We start from the raw sequence: 23,901 nt of genomic DNA, 5'->3' as shown, positions 1-23,901 counted from the left end.
GCCAAGGATGCTTTTCCAATTAAAGGGAGCAAGTCCAAAGGGGTCTTCGATCTTGTTCATTCACATGTATGTGGACCAATGTCATTGGCATCAATACAAGGATCAGTCTGCTATGTCCATTCATTGATGACTATTCCAAAAGAACCTAGATCTTCTTCATGAAGACCAAGGATGAGGTTTTTCAATCGATTTAACTAATTCAAGGCCCAAGCAGAGAAGCAGACAAAAAGGAGGATCAAGGTCTTGAGGTCCAATAATGAGGGAAAGTACAACTCCAATGACTTCAAGGATTTCTACGAGGAGGAAAGAATCAAGAGGGAGTCGACAGACTCATACAACCCTTAGTAGAACAAGGTTGCAGAGAGAGAACCAATCCATTATAGAAGCTACCAAAAGAATGATTCATGACCATGATCTGCCTATGTTTCTTTTCGCAAAGGCATGTAACATGACAACTTATTTTTAGAATAAGAGTCCTCACAAGATATTGGGGGACAAGACTCCTAAGGATTCAAGGAAGCATTCACATGGGTGAAGCCCAAGATAGGGCACCTTAACATCTTTGGTTGTCTAGTGTATATTTGTATTCTCGAAGAAAGAGGACGAAGCTACATTCCTCATGAGAGAAGGGCATATCTATGGGATACAACGAGACTTGAAAGCATACAACACCTTCATTCCAGCACAGAGGAATGCAATTGTTAGTAGGGATGTCAAGATATACGAGGATCTAACCTCTAGGAAGTCTCATGAGCCACTTCTAAATTTCTAATGACAGAGAGCAAGGAGCGAGGGGCTCAAGCGGATGAGAAGTATTCATCAGCTACTCCTAGTTCAAGGGAACAACTTCAAGTGAGGAGTTAGCAACACCTCCCACTAGTTCTATTAGGAGACCTCAATGGTTTCAGAAAACACTAAGGGATGCTCAAGAGCATGTGGAAGCTCCTAAGGGAACATTCACAATGAGTAGACCTCCAAAGAAATTTCCAAACAACGTGTCACTTATGAGCAATTATTGATTCTGCACCTTCTAGTTTTTAGGACGCAACAGCCCTATAGGTTTGGGGGGATTCCATGATGGAGGAGTATAACTCCATTATGAGGAACGATGGATGGGATATAGTTTCAAGACTGAAGGGAATATCAATCGTGAGTTACAGGTGGGTCTCCAAGATCAAGTATGCTACAAATGGTAGCATGGAGAAATACAAGGTGAGATTTGTGATGAGAGGATTCTCCTAGAAAGAGGGAGTGGACTACAAGGAGGCATTTGCTCCAATCACAAAATTCCATGGCACTCAGTTTTACAAAGTGAAAGTATATTGCAGCAAATATGGTGAGTTGTCAAGCCATTTGGCTTCGCAAGTTAGTTGCAAGACTATTTGGTCAGCGAGTGTAACCTATGATGATGCATTGTGATAATCATAGTTGCGTCAAACTCTTGGAGAATCCAGTGTTCCATGACATTTCCAAACATATTGAGATCAAATATCACTTCATCAAAGACAGGTTCCAGAAAGGGGCATTAAAGCTTTAGTATATTTTCATAAATAAGTATATTGCGGACATTCTCACCAAACCTTTGATGAAAGGAAAATTTTTGTTTTATAGGGATAAGCTAGGAGTGGTGCAGAATACATTCCTCACTAGCGAGTGTTGGTGTTTGTATCTCATGAACATACTCCTGCACAAAACACAAGTGTCAAGGCATATGGAAGTTGCCTAATTGACACTCAACCTTAGTAATTACTCTAATTATTAATGTAATGTCCTTTTAACATAAAAGTGACTTGATCTAATGAAATGAAAGGTTATTTGTAATAGTGAATTAGATAAATCACAATCGTTGATCTCAAGTGAAATTGACAATTAATATCAACCGTCAATCAATTTGGGAGTTAGGATTCTTGATTTAGTCATAACTTAAACTTATAAAAAGAAGGTTGGGCTAAGGCACAAGACACATTGTGAGAGAAGGAAATCTGAGTGATTGGATGAAGGAATTTTATCCAAGTGTCAGAGGAAACAACAAGAGAGTTTTTGCAACAAGAGAGCATTCCCAACAGGTAGCATCTGTAGATTTGTACAGCGAATTTGCAGAGGCTGAGTCACACGTGTGAGCTTAGAAGGGTGCAAGACATCAATGCAACCTATACATGACACAAATCACACGTGCAGGTCACACGTGGGAGACAAGGCATAGAACAACAACTTGTGGGTTGAACATGCGTGATTGTAGAGGTGCAGCAGTAGATTTGCAAAATAAAGGCTCATTCCAGAAAATTTCAGTCATATAGCCCATACAAGCGCCCATAATTTCTTCAAAAAAGGATTGAATATTGTTGTAGTTTGTATAATCTCAGGGGGCAGATTTTACCAGGCTAGAAAAGCCCTTGTAAGCTCAAAAGTTATTTAAATGAAAAGCTGAATTTTAAAGGGCAATTTTTTTGTTGATTTGTGCTTAACATTCACTGTTTATTTTGCTTCCGGTAAAAATTAAATTTACCAAATAAAATCCTAGTATTACGTTTCATTCAGCAGGACGAAAAATTAATTAAAAAATAGCAAGGAAATTTGCTACGAGATAATTTGTCATTTATTAGAGCTAGAAAATTAATAGGCATAAGGATTATAAAAAAAATTCCGTAACTCAAAATTGAAAAGTAAAATAGGGATCTAATAATGGATTATAATAATTTTAATTATCTAACCCTAACACTTGGTTAATTACTTCCTAGCAGATCAGATCTACTGAATAATAACATGGATGAGACTTTAACACAAATAAATAAACAACGAAAGCAATATTAAACACCCATATTGCAATCACATGCACAAAAAGAGTTTTTCTCTTCAAATCAATCCTTCATTCATTAATTTCAGAACTTTCAAGTGCTCCCTTCCAAGGATAATGGCAAAAATCAATACAACAAGAATCCAAGACTTATCCAGTTGATCAAACCCTTGATCATTTGCTTCGATCCACTAGTCCGACACACTTGAATGGAAGTCCTTCTCCACCCACTCAGTGAGATGTCCTTCTCTCAATGTCTTGTGCTCACCATGCATTGTGTGTCTTCTCTCTTAGCCTAGCCTGCCTTTCATAGTTTTGAGTTATTGACTGAATCCACAACCCTAATCTCCAAAGTGATTGATGCTTGAGAATAGATCTCACCTCACTTGAGATCAATGGTTGAGATTCATCTAACTCACTAATGTAAATAACCTTTGGATTTCATTATATTAAATCACTTTATCTTATAAAAAGAAATTACTTTAATAACTAAAGTAATTGCCAAGGTTAAGGGTCTATTAGGTGACTTCCACATGCCTAGAGACTTAGGCTTGTGCAGAAGTGCCTCCCAAGAGATAAATATCAACGCCCCCCACTTAGTGAGGAAGGTACTTCCTAAACAGCCACCTATAACTCGTTGTCCCTCCAATCATAGAACAATGTCCCATGTATCATCACTCACCACGGCTCCCCTCCAAACCTCCACATAGGTTGCCTCCTCAAGGACTTTACTCCTCAATGCCATATAGATTTAAAACTTCTTAGGATACCTACTCTCCCTGAATGTGCTCTTAGGAGCCTCCACATGCTCCTAAAAATCCCTCAATGTTCACTTTAACCACCTAGGTCTCCTGAGAGAAGTGGAAGGTGCTACTGACTCCTCCCCACTAGAAGGTTTCCTCCCTGAACTAGAATCCACTGCATGTTCCTCTAACTTCGAAGCCTCCTACTCCTCATCCTCTATTACTATTGATGGCAACTCATGAGACTTTCTTTTGAATATAATATAATAATAATAATAATAATCATGATAATAACTAATTAAATGATAATTAGTTATTGAAGAGACATGTCCCAAAGGACATGACTATCTATGAAGGAGTTCCTTGCCTAGTATGTAAGTAGGACCCTCACTTGAAACTAAACATATCATATCATATCTCTTCTACATTCAACATTCTTATAAATATATTACGTGTCCTATAATGGATATTTACATATTCCATATATTCTCAATATTTTGTTGTGTCTACGAACCCTGTTCTTTACATTGGTATCAGAGCATTCAATTATATATATTATTTATTGCATATGCATTGTTATGTAATATCTGGTATTAGAGCCTGTGGTTTCAAAACCCTTGCTATTTTCCCAAGGTATTGGAAAGATAGGATTAAAAAAAGTAAAATCACATCAATATTAATTTGGCAAATTAGCTATCAATTCTAGAGCCAAATATAGGTGAGAAAGAAGACATTTTTGGCAAGAAAGACTAAAATTAATGATTTACAATTGATAGTTGATCATTATGAGTGTATATCTCAATTCAAAGTCATAACCGTAACTCGAAGGGCTGGGTACTTTCATATTAAACACACAAAAAAAAATTAACCTTCTTTTATAAAAACGAGGTGATCTTCAGGACATTACAGTAAATTCCAATTTGACAATACATTCATCCAAGGACCTTAACAATATATCAAAGCTAATCAATCAGGACAATCAACAAACAATATCCAAAATGCAACAAGAAATTAATGAAGCTACTACAGATAAAAATGAAAAAATTTCTTGCTTAAAAGATCACAGTCAAAAACTACTTGCACAAGTCAAGCAATCTGAAGCTACAAAGAAAAAATTAAAACAAGAAAATGAATGTCTTGAGAAGAAATTCAACAAGAATCTATAGGAGAAGTAACAGGAAAATTTGCACTAAAAAAACCTTAATCAAAGTTATTAGAACAAATCAACGATTTAAAAAATGAGAAGCTTAAGCATCAAAATGAAGTTGAATCAGAAGTTGAAGAACTTTCACGTTTAAAAAATCATAATCAAAATTTGTTTACTCAAATGAAGAAACTTAAAGATGATAAGAAGTCATTGAAGAACAAATTCGAAGAACCTATTGCAAAAGAATCATCAAAATATTCAAACATAGCAGTCCAAGTTGAAGAAAAGGGAACAAACACATATGCCATTAATCTCACAATTCAGACAAATCCAAATCCAATTGAAGTGAAGATATACTCAGATGTTGCAACTCACACAACAGAAATTCCAAGAGGAAATCCAATAATGAACTTAGCAACATCAGTACTCAAAGTAAATCAAGAAATCACCACAAATAGGTTAAGGGGAAATCAATTCACAAGAACTCCTTATCGACATCCAAATCATAAAACAAGATCTCTTAACCACACTGCATATCCTTATCACTCAGGCTAGAAACAAATGACTCATTTTCCAAAGAATATAGATGTCACCATAATCTAGTCTTACGATAACAATGAATCCTTAGTTTCCAGAAATTTCAACATTCCACAGAAGATTAATTTGGAATGGTTAGATCATTTCACAATACAACAATTATGTCCCACACTCAGAAGTTTATAACATCGTATATCATCAAAGATGTCAGTTTTGAGAATTAAGAAAGACAAGAAGTTATTACGAGACAAGGAAAGATGTCAGTTTTGAGAATTAAGAAAGACAAGAAGTTATTACGAGACAAGAAAAGATATCAAGCACTGTCATCAATAAGCTTTGAGGACAAAGCTTTACTAAAGGGGAAGGCAATGTTATGAATATAAATAATCAATAATTAATAGTAATAATGACTGATATACTAAAGAGGCATGTCTCTAAGTACCAATGTTGCAAACATTGGCATTAAGATAAAATCGGCAAGGGTCCGAAAAACCAAAAAATTGTAAAAATCAGGAAAATATCAGTAAAAAATGGCAAACATCAGCAAAACCAAGATACCATCAAAATATCGGTAAAAATCAGCAAACATCGGCTTGGCCAAAAAATCGTGATTTCGAGATAAAATCGAGATGTTATTGAGATGTTTGCAACACTGCTAAGGACATGACCATTCGTGAAGGGGCACCCGCCTAGGTATATATACAGGACTCCCAGTCGTAACTAAAACATATTCTTCAACCATACATTTTTTTATATATATACTTGTCTCTTCAATGGACATCTTCATATTCCAAGTGTTCTGGAGTATTTAACTTGTGTAAGTATGAACCTTGCTCATTATAGATAACCCCTAGTGTACATATCACATTTAATTTCTCCCCTCACAAAAAAGATAGTTAAGGTTTATGAAGTGGAAAATTGATTTTTCCCTCATTGCTCAAAGCATTTGACCTTTATCTCTTCAAGTTGCCTTAAAGACTCCATCACCCAAGTAGGATTAGGCACTGGCAACCTTTGTGTTGATCAAAAACTTTGAAAAACTAAATATTTTTCCTCTTTTCTATTTTCTAAGCCTTTCAAGATAAGCTGCTAGGGAATTTAGCTATGGCCAGATTAATTTAGGGCTTTGTGGATGAGTGTTTGTGTTAATAAGATATAAGTTTAACTTGGTGATCCTTTTAACTCAAATCTAGCCTTTTGCATGGTAAAACTTCTCCTTGGAGGGTTGGCGACATCCTTACCTAGACATTTTTTTAGCCCCATAAACCCTAACCCTAGTAGGGCTTCAACTTGAGGCTTAATTGGAGGGTTTTCTTTATTAGTTTCTTGATCTTATCTTTCAGTAAACCCTTTATTTGACTCATATATGACCAGGCGCTCAATTGTTGTTACATATCAATAAACCCTACGTGATATGCACCCTTACTAGACTAGGTGCATGATATGTTATTCAAGTTTTGAGCAATTGTCGATCATTATCTCCACATAGCCTACGATTTTATCACATTGAACCATATAAGATAAAAAATCCTCTTAAGTGATCATTGGGAAGCCTCCCTTGTGATGAAATTCCACTAAAGAGCAAGAGGAAGTATTGTTGAGGTGATAGTGGGATTCTACCTCATTATTGAAACAAGGTATGGCCCTTGCCTTATGAATCCACTCACAAGGCCTACCAGATTTTGAGGCAACAGTGGATTCCTTCATGCTTGGTAGGCGCTTTCCTCATTGGCATCTAACCAGGTGGTTGCCTCCCATGTGTGGACTGCAACATATCATCCACTAGGAGCAGTGTATAGGTTATACGGTAAAAGTTTGTCATTTTTGACAATCTGTAATTTTCAACAATCATGTTTATGAATGAAACCCACTTTTAGTCAATCAATCAGGGCTCCATACTTGTTGGCTCCATTGCCCATCGAATAGGCACATTAGATTGGGATCATTCTTCATATCCTATTCTCTAGTATATACGCACAAATTCTGGTCTATAGAATTTATGTTCACAAGATGTCATTCACTAACACAATTTACAAAGATCACCTGGTTCTCGACATCCCTTAGGGGGATCCTGTCCCCTTGAGTTCCCATTGTTAACCCCTAAACCTTCCCCTTGCAAATCTGGAAGGTTAATGACCAGCACATTTCATCAAGCTACAGGTTCAAATGCACAATGATGGGAACCTACTAATTTTTTTAATATTTAATATTTAATATTTTCATCAAGACGGAGGTTCAAACACTTGCTTGCAGACCCACATTAGGTTCATTATGATTGTACTCCTCAATCATATTGACATACTTTTGTAGTCATTTATTGGATATTAATAAAATTATCTCATCTTATCAAGTGATGGTAGTGCTCTCTCTTCTACCTTCTTTGATAGATACCTCAACAAGACATTGGAAAAATTCTAGAGGAGAAATTTCCGCTTGGTCTTCTTGCAATTTACAATTCAGCTAGAGTGACCATTTAGGTTTTTTATTGGATTGTTCTAATTGTCGTTGAGGTTTTAATTGTAATAATCCAAAAGAGGAGTTAGTTGATCCCACATTGTTAGATTTTAGGGCACTAGAATCAATGCATACAGACACGCGGCAGATCTAGTAACAGTCTAAAATTAACTTCAACCCAACTAATTAGCTAAAACACACTGATGTGCCCAACCCTTACACAGCAGAAACTTTAAAACTAGAAAGTAGATCATGCACAGTAATGCATTACACACAAGTTTTTCCCAATTAATAGTTTATTAAATTCTTCTCAGACCCTACTTGGGCTCCCTTACTAGGATAATGACTCTTGAGGATATTACATATACAACAATTACCCTAGATCTAATCCAGTCGATCAAGCCCTAGATCCATCCTCGATCTAGCTGATCTGGATCTCCTTTTTTTCTTTGTGCTCTTTCCTCGAACCCGACACAATTGAGTATCTCATTCACAACAAATCTGCAATTTCTCATGCAAATCTCTTCCTTACTTATGAAAATCTCTCTCTCAATGTCTCATGACCCTACACATTTTTGTGCTCTACTTGGCCCTCTTGGCTCTTCCAACGTTCTCGGCCCTGCACAGCCCTCTCTGCACTCTCAGCCCTATCGACCCTCTCTGCTCTTCTTGGCCCTCTCAACCCTACTCAACCCTCCCAACCCTACCAAGCCATAAGACAAATCTCTTGTTGAGCACTAATCTGAGGCCTACTGGCCCTTCCATAGATCATAGGCCTACTTGGCCCTTCCATAGATTTGAGGCCTACTCAACCTTCTCTTGTTAAAGCTTGAAGGAACATCTCACTTCTCCAAATCTACAAGTCATCCCTGTTGTTGTTCCATACTCAACCTTAATGGCCTCTTGCGCTTGATCCTCTACACCCGCTCGGCCCTTTTGGCCCTTCATAGGCTCTCTCGACTCTCTTTCCAAGCCAACTTCCACGCGTCGTCTCATCCCTGAAAGGTCTGAGGGCTACTCGACCTTTTCCTCCACAAGATGCTCTCTTGCCAACTATCTTCCCCAAGCCCTCTTGGCCCTTTCGACCCTCTCAGCTATCCACAATCCCTCCCGTTCCCCTTGGCCCACATGTGAGAATACTCTCTATGCTACCCAAAACATCAACACATATGTCCATTAGAAAGACACTAGTCTCTAGTCCTTCCATCAATTTCATACTTTTAGCCCTTTTAAAATTGTCGATTTAGTCTTCAAAATTACCTTGGAATGCATTGCTCTAAACCACTAGCAATCCTACCCTAGGGAAGCCCAACTTGATCCGAGAAGAGCCAGCCAAAAGTGTAGAAAAGGGTTGGTGAGGTGATAGTGGCCTCCCTCTTAGTTTCACCAAGGCCACAATTGAACTCTAAGAATTTACTTCAAGATGTGTAGGTTCATTTGATAATAGGGCATAAAATAGTTTTATATGTCACATTGTGAAAATATTGCTGGAGTTTCTCCTTAATGAATGAATACACTTCAAGTGTGTTGTAATATTCCTTTCGAAATATTTAACTAAAAATAACTCTAGGAAAATTACACCATAAAATTTGCAAAAGTTCACACGGTAGATATTGCAAGTAAATTGAACACATTTGCAATAGAACCCAGAAATTAAATGAAATGTTGCAAACCCAGAATTAACATGAGAAAGCACAGCAAAGTTCAGCCTTATTATTGTACTAAATAAAATCCAACAAATGGCTGATTCACCTTCTTCATGTGTAAAACAAAGACCAGTTACTCCTGTCAATAAGGATAAAAACACAATGAATAATCTCCTCCAAAATCAACTGAATCCATCCCATCCTCTTCCAATTCTCATTCTACATCAAAAAATCTTATTGTTTCTGATAAAGATATAGAGTATAATATTGTGGAAGAACCTTGTGGAAAATAGTGAATTATCTCAGCTCATTCCCATAACTAAATAGTATTAATAATAGTTCTAACCTCAACTTATGAATATATAAGCTCATATTATATTTTTCAGACTTAAGGTGTAGTTCCCTGTACAAAAAATAGGTTTAGGATAGTCACTTTGTCATTAAGCCTATTTAATGTTATAAAGACAATTTCAATTGCAATATTTTGTCTGACAATAGCTATTACATCAATGAAGCCCAAATTGTGAATCTAAATGATCCTCACTCCAATCTTCAAATCTGCTACAAATCTGATCTCCAGTAATATCGCTGAAGCTCCGTGAGATTTGTGGGTGAAATCTCCTCAATAGTGGGTTGGGTTTTTGTCCAACTCACAATAGGAAACCCAAGGGTTTTCATCTTGGGGCTTGTTGAAAGCTGAGAACCTCATTCCCAAACCTCTCCAATAAGAAAATACTCAAATCCAAGATGTTCCCAAATGTCTCGCTTGTCTTCCTTTCAAAGGCTTGATGGATCCTTCTCTCGCTTTCTAGAAACACTTTTTTATTATTTTATTTCCCACTCTAGAAGCTTCTCCTCTTATCCTGAAATGACTTTTCTTTTCTTTTCTTTTATTTTAGTCACTTGCATTTTTCTTCAATTAAGCGTTTTCCCCTTTTTATTTAATTGACTAATTAAAATCACTTTTAATATAGGAAAATGGTAAATCCACCTCTACAATCTTCTCGTTTCGGTTCCAACGAGCTATTACACTAGGTGTTTCATCAAATATTCCTCCCAAAATGACACCTTAAGCGTATTTAGTTAAGATATGCTCCATAATAACCTTGTTTTATGGGAATTGCCGGAATGCAGCGGAACCAAGAATAAATTGTGCCGAATAAATTTTGAGTGATCCCTGATGGACCCCATACTCTGAAACCCTCCGGGCCCACTGATAATGAAATCTCGTTCCCATGCCCAAGTTGTCACACCCTAGAAATCCATCGTAGCTGTATTATAAAGGAAACTAAAAATGGGGGCGTTACATGTGCAAGGTTGCATTGTCTTAAAGTGATTTAGCATTTTATCGCCTATAGGCCATGTTATCCTCATTATATGGTGTTAATGTTTCAATTGATAGTCATCCTACTTTTGATCTTTGTTCTACCATGTACATATGTATGTTGATGTTATCTCAGGAAAGATTATTGTTGTCTGATATCCCTAACCGCTAAATTTCTTAAAATTGATAACAATTGCACTTGGTAATAACTTGGACACCTGGATTTCTTGTAACAAGCATATATCTGTAAATATGTGTATGTGCATGCATATGTACAATTTATGTATGTACATAGACACAGACATTTATGTCTATTAGTATACATGTGCAAACATACATAAAACAGATATCCATGTATATGGATGTGCGTGCATGAATGCCTAGAAACATGTCTGTGAGTATGGAAGCACATGTAGATGCATGTATGAATATCATATTTACACATACATACAGAATATAAAAAGGATGAGCAATAAGCATGTATGTGTCTATGTTACTATATACATATGTAGGGACATAAACACATCCACATGCAACATAGGCATATATATCTGTACCATTACATAAATATCTCTCAAACACATGCAACTCCTCAGAACTCAGAATTAATGAAGTTCAACAGAACTTACCAGCACACTTTTATGTGTCCCCGTGATATTCAGATGATAAACCAATCCATATTGGTAAAGGAAGAATCTAAGAGATAAAAGAATTTCACAAAGTTGTCCACGTAAACCTGTATACTTAAGGTGTTCATGCTCCTTTTCCCACCAAGATTCCCAACTTTTCTCCACTGGTACTCCAATCCCTCCACGATTGTTAATCCACTTGTTCCAATCTGTCCAATCATCTACAATTTTCTGCCACTCAAACCCTGAAGGATTAAACAGGAAAGGAGCAAAGAGCCAGGTCCCAACCATAAACCACATGGACCAAGTGATCAAGATATAAGCAACAGTGTTATTGTACGTCTCACCAAACACATTATACACGATAAGGAGCAAAAACAACTCTATTCCTTTGACAAAGTGACTACGTGAGTAGAAGCGATAATTATCTGCAAACTTTGCATGAAAAACAACAAACCCACGTCCAGTAGCTCTATATTCTGCACCACCATGAAGAAGAGTCCTGCCATAGTAATGAGTCTTTGTCCCGAGAGAGAAAGTAAAGAAGACAGGAGCCAGCTGTAGCTGCATGACTACAAAATCACTTAAGGCATTGCGGAATCCCCGTTCTAAGCCAATCTCCATTACCATAGGCAAAGCCATTAACATTCCAAGCTGCACAAAGGACTGTGAAGCAAGGGCCGCTTCCAGACCCTTATTATGTAGGATGCCTGCTTGTCTGACCACTTGTTTTTCAAGTCCACTGAGAACCAGGTATAAACGACCATATAGGAACACGTACACTGTAAGCACAGTTACCTACAAATCATATCAAACATAGAAATTAGTTTCCTCCAAAATTAAAGCATAAAAAAAAGATTCTTACCTTTCCAGCAATACATAGGCCAAGACATCTAAAAGATGTTCGATCACATCCCTGCTAAACTTAATAATTAAAAATAGATTGTAACAATAGAACTGACTTTCAAGCCACAGTACCAGAGTACTAAAGTAAAACCCAACAGTAGTAAAGTAGCACGACATCATTCGGAAAAAGTCAAAGCGATGTCCAAGACGATATATATCCCGACTAAGTGTCTGTTCACCATTTCCATTGGCTATCTTTGCCTCAAATAGAGAAATTTGATTGAGTCCCACATCACGACCTTTACCAACTTGAATGTATTCATGATGAGTTATATTTCCTTGGCGTAGGGTTGAATTAAACCCTGAGTCAAATCGTAGCGTCATAATCATTATCACTTAAAACCAATACAATACACTAACATAAGCAAAGTACCTTTTAAGATATGATCCGGCATAAAGATATGGATATGTTTACAATCTAACATCACCAACATTCATGAGAAAACCAAAATACTTACCAGCAAAAATATCCTCACTTAAATTGATCACTTTTGATGCTTTGCTTATCCCTCCTCTTGTTATGTGAAATAAGCGATCAAAAACATCCGGATGGCCATAGTGAAACCGCACCCTGAACTCCCCACAGACAAGAAAACATTGAATAATAAGCAAAAAAAGGATTAAATCCTTTAGTCATTGAACACTTCAGAAATATCTTTCTGTTACATTTCAAAAATGATAAGTGACAGAAGATTAAAATGAATGCATTAGCAGTATCCACTACCTAGTGCAATATACCTCTCTATAATTGATTGTATGAAGGAATCCACAAAACATCAAGATGAATACCAAGCCATGTTTATGGAAAACCTATGTCACATGGTTCGAGTACGAATTTGAGGTTGATAAAGATTAAGTTGAACTCGAATTTGAATTTTCCAATAAGGTTCAAATAAAGTTTGGCATTAGGTTCTCTCTCTCTCTCTCTCTCTCTCTCTCTATATATATATATATATATATTCCCTTATATAAATTAATTAATTCTCTACTTTTAAATATTTTTTAACTATATAAATGTTTACATATATTAAATAGCATATTGATTTTATAAAATAATATTTAAATTTATATTATAATATGTGACTTAGATAATAAATATTTATATAATAATCCATATATATCTATTTAATTAGCCAACTTGAAAAGTGAGTGTATAAAGATACACAAAACTACTACGCCATTCCACAGGGGAGCACACACCTGTTAACACTTCAACCCCAATATTGCAAACAAATGGCAGACTTCCACCCCGATCTATGCAAACAGACAGACGGCAGACTTCAACCCCAACATATGCAAACAGACAGTAGCTACAGCACAGACCATGGTATCATGGGTGGATTATTCAACAGCTATATATGCAAGCAAATGGCACCAGAAAATATGCTACATGGAAATGGAGGGCATACCATTGACATGGCAAGAAACAAACCCACTAAAACAGAAGCCCGTTGACTATGTGAACCACTTGGGGGACATCAACCATACTAACCCCTTTTACATATTCCTCAGCATGTTGTTCATCAACGACAAAAACATGGATCAAAAGTCAATTACTAAATAGTGGCTAGGTAAGTTGGAGAATTTACAGGTAGAAGTTTAATGAATTTAAATGGCTCTTTTGTGAATGCATGACATTTCGAACATCAAGAACGAAATCTGGCTAACATGGCTACTTAGTATACGTGAACCTAAGCTCTTTTGTGAATGCATGGCATTTCGAACATCAAGAATGAAATCTGGCTAACACGGCTACTTAGCATGCGCAAACCTAAATGAATTGGAACAATTTTTTTGAGGTTTGCCAAATTTTAAACCTCGAGGTTCAAATTCGGCAAACATAGGGGAAAACTAATTTGGAACAAGTCAATATTTAGTAGCATATGCGAGAGTACTGCAAAATAAAATTTGCTTTGTAAGGATATATTCTTATACAGAATGAAGTGAATGGAAAAATTACACATGCAGTTGAGTGTTCTTTTATCGTTGCATAATGGCTCTAACAAGGGAATAATTACAAATCTAGCAAAACTGATTCCCTATGAGAGACGATTGCAAAAGTTTTGTGATGATTAGAGACAAAATAAATTTTTAAAGGATCGAAAAACTTTACAAGCTTATGCATACACACCTCATTACCAAGAGGTGTTCATTGGAACATTATATATCACATCACCCTTTTGCATTCACAAATCAAAATTATTGGAAAAATGAAACTTTCAGTGATCAAGCATTCAGTACACAAAGATCTCAATTAAATTAAAGAATTCATTCGGTATATTACTCTCTCCTATGTTGTTACTCTTATCAATTTAATTAGCCACACTATGTGGATTACTTTTGACATTCATAATGTCCATGAAGAACAAAAGTTTGTAGCATGCATTAAAATTTAATAGCTAAGTTCTTTTTTCAAAAAGAAAAAACATAGCATCCTTCATTATAATTAAAGAGGAGTTGCCATACATCAGGGGGCGATCCAGTCCATCGCTTACATATCTCTAATAGAAAAACACCAGAGAGGACCTCTGCAATGCATCAAAGAAACAAACTATTGTAGTGCCCAACAAGGGGGCAATTTTGAAGTAGCCAGGAACGCCGACCACCCACCAGTCAATATTTACCCAGATAAAAAATACTGTCACCTTAGAATTTGAAGGATACAGATTCATAGATGGGGCAAAGTTGCATGATACGGTGAAACACGTATGCATTTAAGAAATGGAGACGTAGATGAAACTTGAACCCCCAAATGTTGTAAATGAGGAAATGTGATCTTTATGTTGGACCTTTATACAAAAACCTGGAAAGAAATCACAATGAATAAAAACATGAAAGACAAGCAATGTTCCACCATCACTTATATTGTGATACTCATCATTAGTATCACCCTTTCCCTCTACCTCAATCCTCTATGAACATCAGTCAACACCACCCAATTTTGATGAAACTGCCTAATCCAAATTTTAAAATAATGTCTGTGTTGCCTCAAAATCTAGCAGGGTCTTGTGAGAGGCCTCACAATGCAAGAACTAGACCAAGGGACAACACTGAGGTGGAGGCCCATTGTCACTACAGCATACCACCACCTACTATTTAGTGGATTTTCACCACAAGGGAGGATTCTCGATATAAGTCACCTAATATGTATTCTAAGGCAAGGGTTCAAAGGAGATAGATGGGATATGCTCAACATGGGCACTTAGACTAAGGACAAGGCACAATCCAATAAGGCAAGGAATAGCGTGCTCTTCAAGAGACCTATCAATGGCACTCATCGCCAAGGGTTTAATGGATAAGCAATAATAATGGCTTACAAATGCACAGAAGGCCAAGAAAAGAATTGTCAAATTGTTATGATCAACAAAATGCGCCACAAGCCTTCAACAAGCCCTAAATTGAAGCCTTGGTGCTATGTTAGGGTTTCCTAGGGCAAAATTACCTAGGGCTTGGGACATCAGCCCTAAAGAGGGAGATTTAACTGTGGAAAAGGCTAGATTTTGATGCAATGAGACTCAATCCACGTGACTGGCTTGCCTTGAAGGGAAGAAAATGAGAAAAGAGAGAGAAATAGAATTTGAAAAGGGATATCTCGTAAGGTTTGATCACCTATGTGGAAGCCAGTCCCTGATTCTTGGGTGATGGAGTCTAAGGGAAACCTACTATGGAGATATCAAACACTAGAAGGGAGTAAGGGGAAGAAAAACTATAGTTTTCAAAACCCTAGTTATCACTTTCTAAGGGAATAAAATCAAGAGGAAAGCTCACCGCACGAGATGGCCAACATTCTTTAGTTAAAACATACAATATTTTACCAAAATTCCATATAAAGATGTGCAATTTAACAAGAACATAGAAACCCTAACAAAATTATTGCATGCAATAACCATTAAAGATAATCAACAAGAAAGATACTCACAATATATGCATGAACAAATCTTCTATTATCCCAAAGTGATGTCTCCACAACAAGAGCTAGTCTCCAAAAGCAAAATTATCCACATAGATCACATCTCCACAAGAATACAAGGCTACAACAGCTAGCCTGCAATCCTTTAAGGAGGCGAAATAGCCCAAAGTGATAAGGAGAATAAGATGTGAGATGACCTCTATTTATATGAGGTCTACCTCACATAATATTAGCCTAAGAAGTCTCTAAAACAAGATTGACAACAAGTAAACCTTGGGTTACAAGCCAACCCACTAGCTTAATGCAAAATTATACGATAAATGGCCCACACATGTGAGTTGTAAGCCTCAAAATGTTGAGGCCATGCACTTTTTGAGCTCTAAATGTCATGTCATGGTGAGATAAAGGCTGAAAATGTGTTTGTGTCAAGATCATCCATCATTTGAGGAAAGTCCCTCAAATTCACCTCAAAGTAGCTCTAGGGATCCCAAATCCAACTAGGGTGTCACAACGTCATCTCCATGGGCCTCCAATGGTTAACGCAATGCATCCCCTTTCCATCCCCTAGTCACCTCATGGCACACCATCCTCATCTAGGCTCTGAATCATGTCTTGCCCATCAAGTAGTGTCAAGGCCAGCGGGGGCATGCAACATTCTAGGTCTAGTGACGCAATCATCAAGAATCCTCTATTTTGGGTCAAAGAAAACCAATGTCCTGGGTCCTAGGGGCGTCTAGAACATGCATCATCTGCTCAAGTCATCATAATACCCAACGCTCTAATGTAAGTAGGCAACACTGTTGAAATTTCTAAGTCTGACACGTCAGAAATTCCTATTGCATTATCTAGTTTATTTTCTCCTACTTGTTCTTTCCATTAACAAGTTATTTATAAATATAAATATCGAAATAAACACAAATGCAGCCTTAACACATATACAGATCAACAACTGAAATAACTGAGATAATCACACAAGGGACACCGTTATTTTTGGACAATCATCCCCAGAAAAACCCAATACGAGAAAACTGGTGCAGTAGATATCAGGGTTTTATAATTATGCAGTTTTTGAATACAACTAGGGTGCCAGAAATGGCTCACCCAACAGAGAATGCCCTCGGCGGTAGTACCTCTCTTCGGAGAGAGATATTCTGGCTGATCAGCAACCGAATTATGAGCCCCACAGTGATTGTTCCTTAACTGGACAGCGAACGCTGCTCCAAGCTTCCCTTTGGAATTGCATCACCCAATAGATATTGTGTCACCCTCCTATGGCTCTGCGTCAGCTCACCAGCACTCAATCTGCCCCACGAAAATCACCTAGAGCTGCCTCTCGGCCCTGCGTCAACTCTGTTATCCTCTGTGCAGCCTCTGCGTCAGCCACTTAGCTCTCTGTGTCAGCCGTCTAGCCCTCTATGTCACCCACGCTGGCCTCCCCAGTCTCTGCGTCAGTCCCAGCTGCCTTTGCGTCAGCCTTCCCAAGCTCTGCGCTATCTCTCTGGCACTATCTTTGCCTCTCTACTATGTATTCTCAGCCTCGTGCCGAACTGCCCCTCGCTGCAAGAGATCACTGGTTCAATTCTCTCAGCAAACCCTGCTCCAAAAAATCAAACTGATTGATCAATATGGTGTATCTCCATCTGACCCTTAAGCCTCCTCTTATACTTTTTATGTTGAGTTTTCAACGGCTGAGATTAAGTCCCTAATCAACAACTAAGATTAGATTTGGCTTGATCCATGTCATTTAGAACATTCTCACCCAGTTTTATATTAACACCCATTAATATTTTAATTTTCCTAAGTTTGAACTTAGGAACCCCATTAAAAATATTAATTATTTTAATATCTCTCCAACCGAGTGGAATTTCCCCAAACGATTTCTAGGTCTTGGAGATCTTATGTGCCTTAGCCTCTCCACCATTTTTTATGGCTAGAGCACACTCTATGCTACCACAAATCAACACTCCCTCTTAGCGATGAATGTGCTCTAGTAATGTTTCACCATGGAAACATCACATTGATCCTCCGCACCGGTACCTGTGTTGATGCTTGGCCTGCAGCCTCATATCATCTGCACTGCTACTGCCCATGACACTGCCACTACCACTGCTACATTTGTACTGCAACTCCCTCTCAATATGTTTCCCATGCTGCTCCTAGCACTGCCACTACTAATTGTTGCACTGCAACTCAGTTACCGAGAAGTAGGTAACTGACTTCTCCCAAATACTAACATCCCAGTCAGTCTAGAAGCTTCGTGAAACTGAAGCTATCTCTGCTACTATTTTGTGCTCCCTCTATTGCCACTGCGCTGCTACATACACCCTTGTGCCTCTTGCACTACTGCAACCTCCACTGCACTGCCTCGGATTTCTGCACCCAAGCACTGCCTTGCTGCTCCAGTACACTTTGCTCCACCCAACATCTGTCATTCTGCTATTGTCATTAAGGGTTCCCGTAGCCAGATATGATCCATGAGTTTGGGCACCTCAAGGATCCTGCCCCTAGTTTGTAGTCCTCCAGACTACAACTCAATGTCTCCCCACCTATTCTTTAGAGGTGCATGAGCACTCATGGCACAGTCGTCATCAGTCTTGACCTCTTTCTCTGCCTTAGCTGGAGTTGCCTTGGAATCAGAAGCCTCTCCCTTGTTTTTCTTCCTGGTACATTGGGATGCATAATGTCCCAGCTCCCCATAATGGAAGCACTTCACCTTGGAGATGTCCTTCTTCTTCCTCTTCCCTTGTTGTCCCAAGATGCTAGAGCCGCATCCTCCTCCTCTTTCTTGATTCGACTTCCCTTGCCACTACTCCCAGCCTTGGTCAACCTCCTGATCTCTTCTTAGCGAAGAGACAGTGTAGCCCTCCCCAAAATACTTTGGACAAATGTCTCCCATTCCTCAAAGACTACATTCAGGGCAGTCCTGACCATAAATTCTAGATCCGGTGTAGACCCCACAGAAGTAAGTTGGTCACGAATCTCATGCAACCTGAGAAAGAATGGATCTATCTGCTCTCCCTTCTGCATCTGATACAACCGCAGCTGATTTTCCAATATCATCTTCCGCTGCACGGAAGTGCCCTGATAAAAGGTTGTCAAAGTATCCCACATCTCCTTTGTTGTGTTCTTTACAGCAATATGTGGTATGACATGATCTTTGACCCCGCCTAGGATCATGCACTTCGCCCTCGCCATTGCATCCTCATACTTCTCATTCTCAGCTAGGTCAACTAGGATAACCACAGCTCTCAAGGCAAAGTCCTTGATGCAATGTCAATCGAGGATTGCCAGGATCCTAGCCTTCTAGATGACAAAGTTGGAAGCCCCGTCCAGCCCGTCCTGATCCCTCAGTCTGTTCACTGCCATTTTAGCTCCTCTTTTGGACTCCCTCTGAGATTCGACTTCCCTCCTGGAAATATCCCTCTAAGTCCTGATTTCCCTCCTGGAAATCCTTTGGCCAGTTGTCGAACCACCTCTCCAATCCTCCTTGCAACTGCAACTCAGATCTAGATTTCTTGGCTAGAAATCCGTCAAGGTAGCGACTCCATCTACCTTGATTCTGTCTCCTTAGGTATTGTTCTATTCTAACAGAACCAGCACCCCACCAGCTTCTCAATCACAATCTGCCCACAGCTCCCCAAGCCCTGGCAACTGAAGAAACTAAGCCTTTCAGGGTCTACACAATCCCTGCAACAGCAAAATCTGCACCTCCTGGCCACAGCGTCGATCCTTCCTGGCTGAGAAAGATGACCAGGCACTGCGTAGGTCTGATCTGCCCCTCTGCCTCTGCATTGGCCCTCCTCCTGACTCGAAATGATGATGCAAGCCCTCTGCATCACTTCTTCTCTATTGCTTCTGCTCTGGAACAGCGCTGTCTCTCGAGACAGCTGCTACTACTACAAATTCTTCAGATTACTGCTGGTGCTTCCAATCCTCCTGTGATCTGCAATGCTCTGATACCATTCTAAAATTTCTAAGCTTGACACATCAGAAATTCCTATTGTATTATCTGGTTTATTTTCTCCTACTTGTTCTTTCCATTAACAAGTTATTTATAAATATAAATATTGAAATAAACACAAATGCATCCTTAACACATATACAGATCAGCAACTGAAATAACTAAGACAATCACACAAGGGACACCGTTATTTTTGGACAATCATCCCTGGAAAAAACCCAATGCGGGAAAATCGATGCAGCAGATATGAGGGTTTTATTATTATGCAGTTTCTGAATACAACTAGAGTGCCAGAAATGGCTCACCCAACAGAGAATGCCCTCGGAAGTAGTACCTCTCTTCGAAGACAGATATTCCGGCTGATCGGCAACCGGATGATGAGCCCCACAGTGATTGTTCCTTAGCTGGACAGCGAAAGCTACTCCAAGCTTCCCTCTGGAACTATCTCACCCACTAGAGACTGTGTCACCCTCCTACGGCTCTGCGTCAGCTCACTAGCACTCAGTTTGCCCCACAAAAATCACCCAGCACTGCCTCTTGGCCTTGCGTCAACTCTGTTATCCTCTACGCAGCTACTACAGCCTCTGCGTCAGCCACTTAGCTCTCTGTGTCAGCCCTCTGGCCCTCTGCGTCACCCATGTTGGCCTCCTTAGCCTTTGCGTTAGTCCCAGCTACCTCTGCGTCAGCGTTCCCAGGCTCTACGTTGTCTCTCTGGCACTATCTCTACCTCTCTACTATGTATTCTCAACCTCGTGTCGAACTGCCCCTCGCTGTTACAGATCACTGGTTCGACTCTCTCAGCAAACCCTGCTCCAGAAAATCGAACTGACTGATCAACATGGTGTATCTCCAACTGACCCTCAAGCCTCCTCTTATACTTTTCCTATTGAGTCTTTAACGCCCGAGATTACGTCCCTAATCAACGGCTAAGATTAGATTTGGCTTGATCCATGTCATTTAGAACATTCTCACCTAGTTTTATATTAATACCCATTAATATATATATTTTCCTAAGTTTGAACTTAGGAACCCCATTAAAAATATTAATTATTTTAATATCACTCCAACCGGGTGGAATTTCCCCAAACGATTTCTAGGTCTTGGAGATCTTATGTGCCTTAGCCTCTCCACCAATTTTTATAGCTAGAGCACATCTGATGCTACCACAAATCAACAAACACTACATTTGTTAAGTCATCAACCTCTCTGGAAGGCCTAGGTACTTTTGGAGTGGGTACTCTCAAGGCTTGGGCTACTGTGGACCACCTACAAAAAACCAACATAAACTCTAGTGAAACCAACCATTCATTAGATACAAAGATCATATAAGCATCTAAGTGGACCAAACTGATATGTTAAGGGCATATTAATACTTCAAACTTGGATCACGTTCCAATATCTAACTAGACCAAGTCCCGTAGAGGTGTTCCCTACCTAGATAGAGGTGGCTAATGATCAACCCTATTAGGTGCTTCCAACACCTAATGGGAAGTGGCATTCCATGGTCAACCCCTCAATCAATCGATGTTAGGGAATGACAATGGAGGTGAAAAGGCTTTATGGCCAAGTACCATGGTCAATGGGACCAGCTGATGGGGAGTCCACATCCTAAGTGTATAGATGGAAAGGAGGGAGCAATCATGGAGGCATCAGTTACCCTACTCGGCCTGCTTTCTCCACCACTCTAGTGCGCCTTTTACTTCTTTTTAATAATGCCTTTTATTTTGGATCCATTGATCAAGAGATAGAACTTGTTCTTTTGATATAGCATTTAATTTTACCTCTTAAGATGAGACAATTCATCGCTCATCAGGGTTGGTACATACAATGGTTCCTTTTGATGTAATGGAGCATCAAGTGCTTAGGTACCAAGTGACAGCCAATGAGGAGGGTAGAGCTCAAGCTACGCTTTTTCCGTGCTAATTTATGTCTCAACATTCTTTTGTATTTTGGGTTTTCTTCTTTTTCATTTGTTGTGGCCATATCATGTTTTTCCATTCTTTTAGTTGCATCAACCTCCAGGGAAATATTTTCTGGCCCTACTCAAGGAGTGTGAACAAGAGAGTGCCAAATCCCAATGAACCAATGACAAGTTAGACCCAAAGAATGGAGGTGGCATAAGGGGTTTGTAATGTGAGATGGAAAGTGTCAAGTATGGTGTAAGGGAAAACGAACATAATTTCAATTTGGGTTTTCCAAGTAGTGCCCCCCTATAACCCTAGGGGCTCAAGGGAGGTCCCACTGAACTAGGGTTAAAGATTAACCCCCCTAGTAAGGTGAGAACAAATTTACAATCAAGATCAGTCAATTTTCTAGATCACCCCTTTATCCATACTAAATGCCCAAAACAAGCAAGTATAAGCACCCAATTGCAAAATGATCAAAATACCTTTTGAACAGAGGTGCACCTTCATCCAAGAGGAAATGTCGAACGGCGAAAGGTACGTGGCTAACGCAGATGGCAGAGACACATGACATATCATCATCAAGAAGTGAATATCAAGGGCTACTAGCTAGTTGATAGTCCAGCTGGCTGTCCAATCTAGGAGAAAAAAAATTTCCTATGGGGTTACCCATTTTGGTGGATAATAATACAAAAAGCTTATAGCATGTGTAATCAATGATTTTGGTTTGAGTGAAGGATACAATTTTGTTAATGTCGCGATGGAGGAGTCCAACAAGAAATATCACTAACATAAAGGGCTTGGAGCTCTTAATTAACATCAAATTCCATACCCTTATACATGATAGAATCTAATGAAAATGCTACAATCCTACCAATCCTGAAATCCTGAAAATTGGTGCAAGGGAAAATGAACACAATTTCAATTCGGGTTTTCCAAGTAGTGCCCCCCCATAACCCTAAGGGCTCAAGGGAGGTCCCACTAGACTAGGGTTAAAGATTAACCCCCTAGTAAGGTGAGAGAACAAGTTTACAATCAAGATCGGTCAATTTTCCAGATCACCACTTTATCCATACTAAATGACCAAAACAAGCAAGGATAAGCACCCAATTGCAAAATGATCAAAGTACCTTCTGAACGGAAGCCCACCTTCATCCAGGAGGAAATGTAGGATGGCGAAAGGTATGTGGCTAATACAAATGGCGGAGACACATGACATATCATCATCAAGAAGTAAATATCAAGGGCTACTGGCTAGTTGATTGTCCGGTGGCTGTCCAAAGAAAAAATTCCTCCTATGGGTTTACCCATTTTGGTGGATAACAGTACGAAAAGCTTATAGCATGTGTAATCAATGATTTTGGTTTGAGTGAAGGGTACAATTTTGTTAATGTCGTGATGGAGAAGTCCAACAAGCAAAATCACTAACATAAAGGGCTTGGAGCTCCTGATTAACAGCCAATTACATACCCTTATAAATGATATAATCTAATGAAAATGCTACAATTGTACCAATCTTGAAATCCTGAAAATTGTTACATCTAACAAATTTTGAATGGCATATGAAATTGTACTTTCTCCATATGAAATCTGACGAGGTTGGAACCACTCTTAAACATATTGAAACAACTAACAATAATGTTAAAGTTTAAGTAAAATTACGACTTTTAGTTTCATAATTTAACATCACCATTAATCACCAACAATTGGTGCAAAGAGAGAGTGAAACTTCCTGTAAGGAAAAATTCTAGGTCTTAGATGTTTCTGGAAGTCTCATTAATCCATATAATTAACCTCTAATTAGGAATTAAAACCAAAATTGTGGAACCCAACAATTAAACGAAGGCAAAATCTAATTTCACTTGGAAAAGCATTGTACAAACGTTGAAACATGTCTCAGTTCGTATAAAACACGGTCCCCACATGTCAAACGTGTTTCATATGAA

The 23,901-nt window shown here is 38.7% G+C and overlaps 1 protein-coding gene across 1 annotated transcript in view; it reads right to left on the bottom strand.

Annotated features, from left to right (window-relative positions):
- The window catches only part of LOC149237038 (callose synthase 3-like), a 305,860-nt gene that overhangs the window by 9,873 nt on the left and 272,086 nt on the right, over positions 1–23,901 (bottom strand). The window contains exons 38-40 of the mRNA XM_089372560.1: positions 12,639–12,751; positions 12,253–12,482; positions 11,275–12,072 (exon numbers count right to left, since the gene is read on the bottom strand). Coding sequence (XP_089228686.1) covers positions 11,275–12,072; positions 12,253–12,482; positions 12,639–12,751 — 1,141 coding nt within the window. The remainder of the gene's footprint in view (positions 1–11,274; positions 12,073–12,252; positions 12,483–12,638; positions 12,752–23,901) is intronic.

This window comes from Pinus tabuliformis, chromosome 8 (assembly GCF_031772625.1).
Source record: "Pinus tabuliformis cultivar Carrire ecotype Pingquan chromosome 8, CPIR1, whole genome shotgun sequence".
Taxonomy (NCBI): Eukaryota; Viridiplantae; Streptophyta; class Pinopsida; order Pinales; family Pinaceae; genus Pinus; species Pinus tabuliformis.
This window is presented reverse-complemented; position numbering and strand designations above follow the sequence as displayed.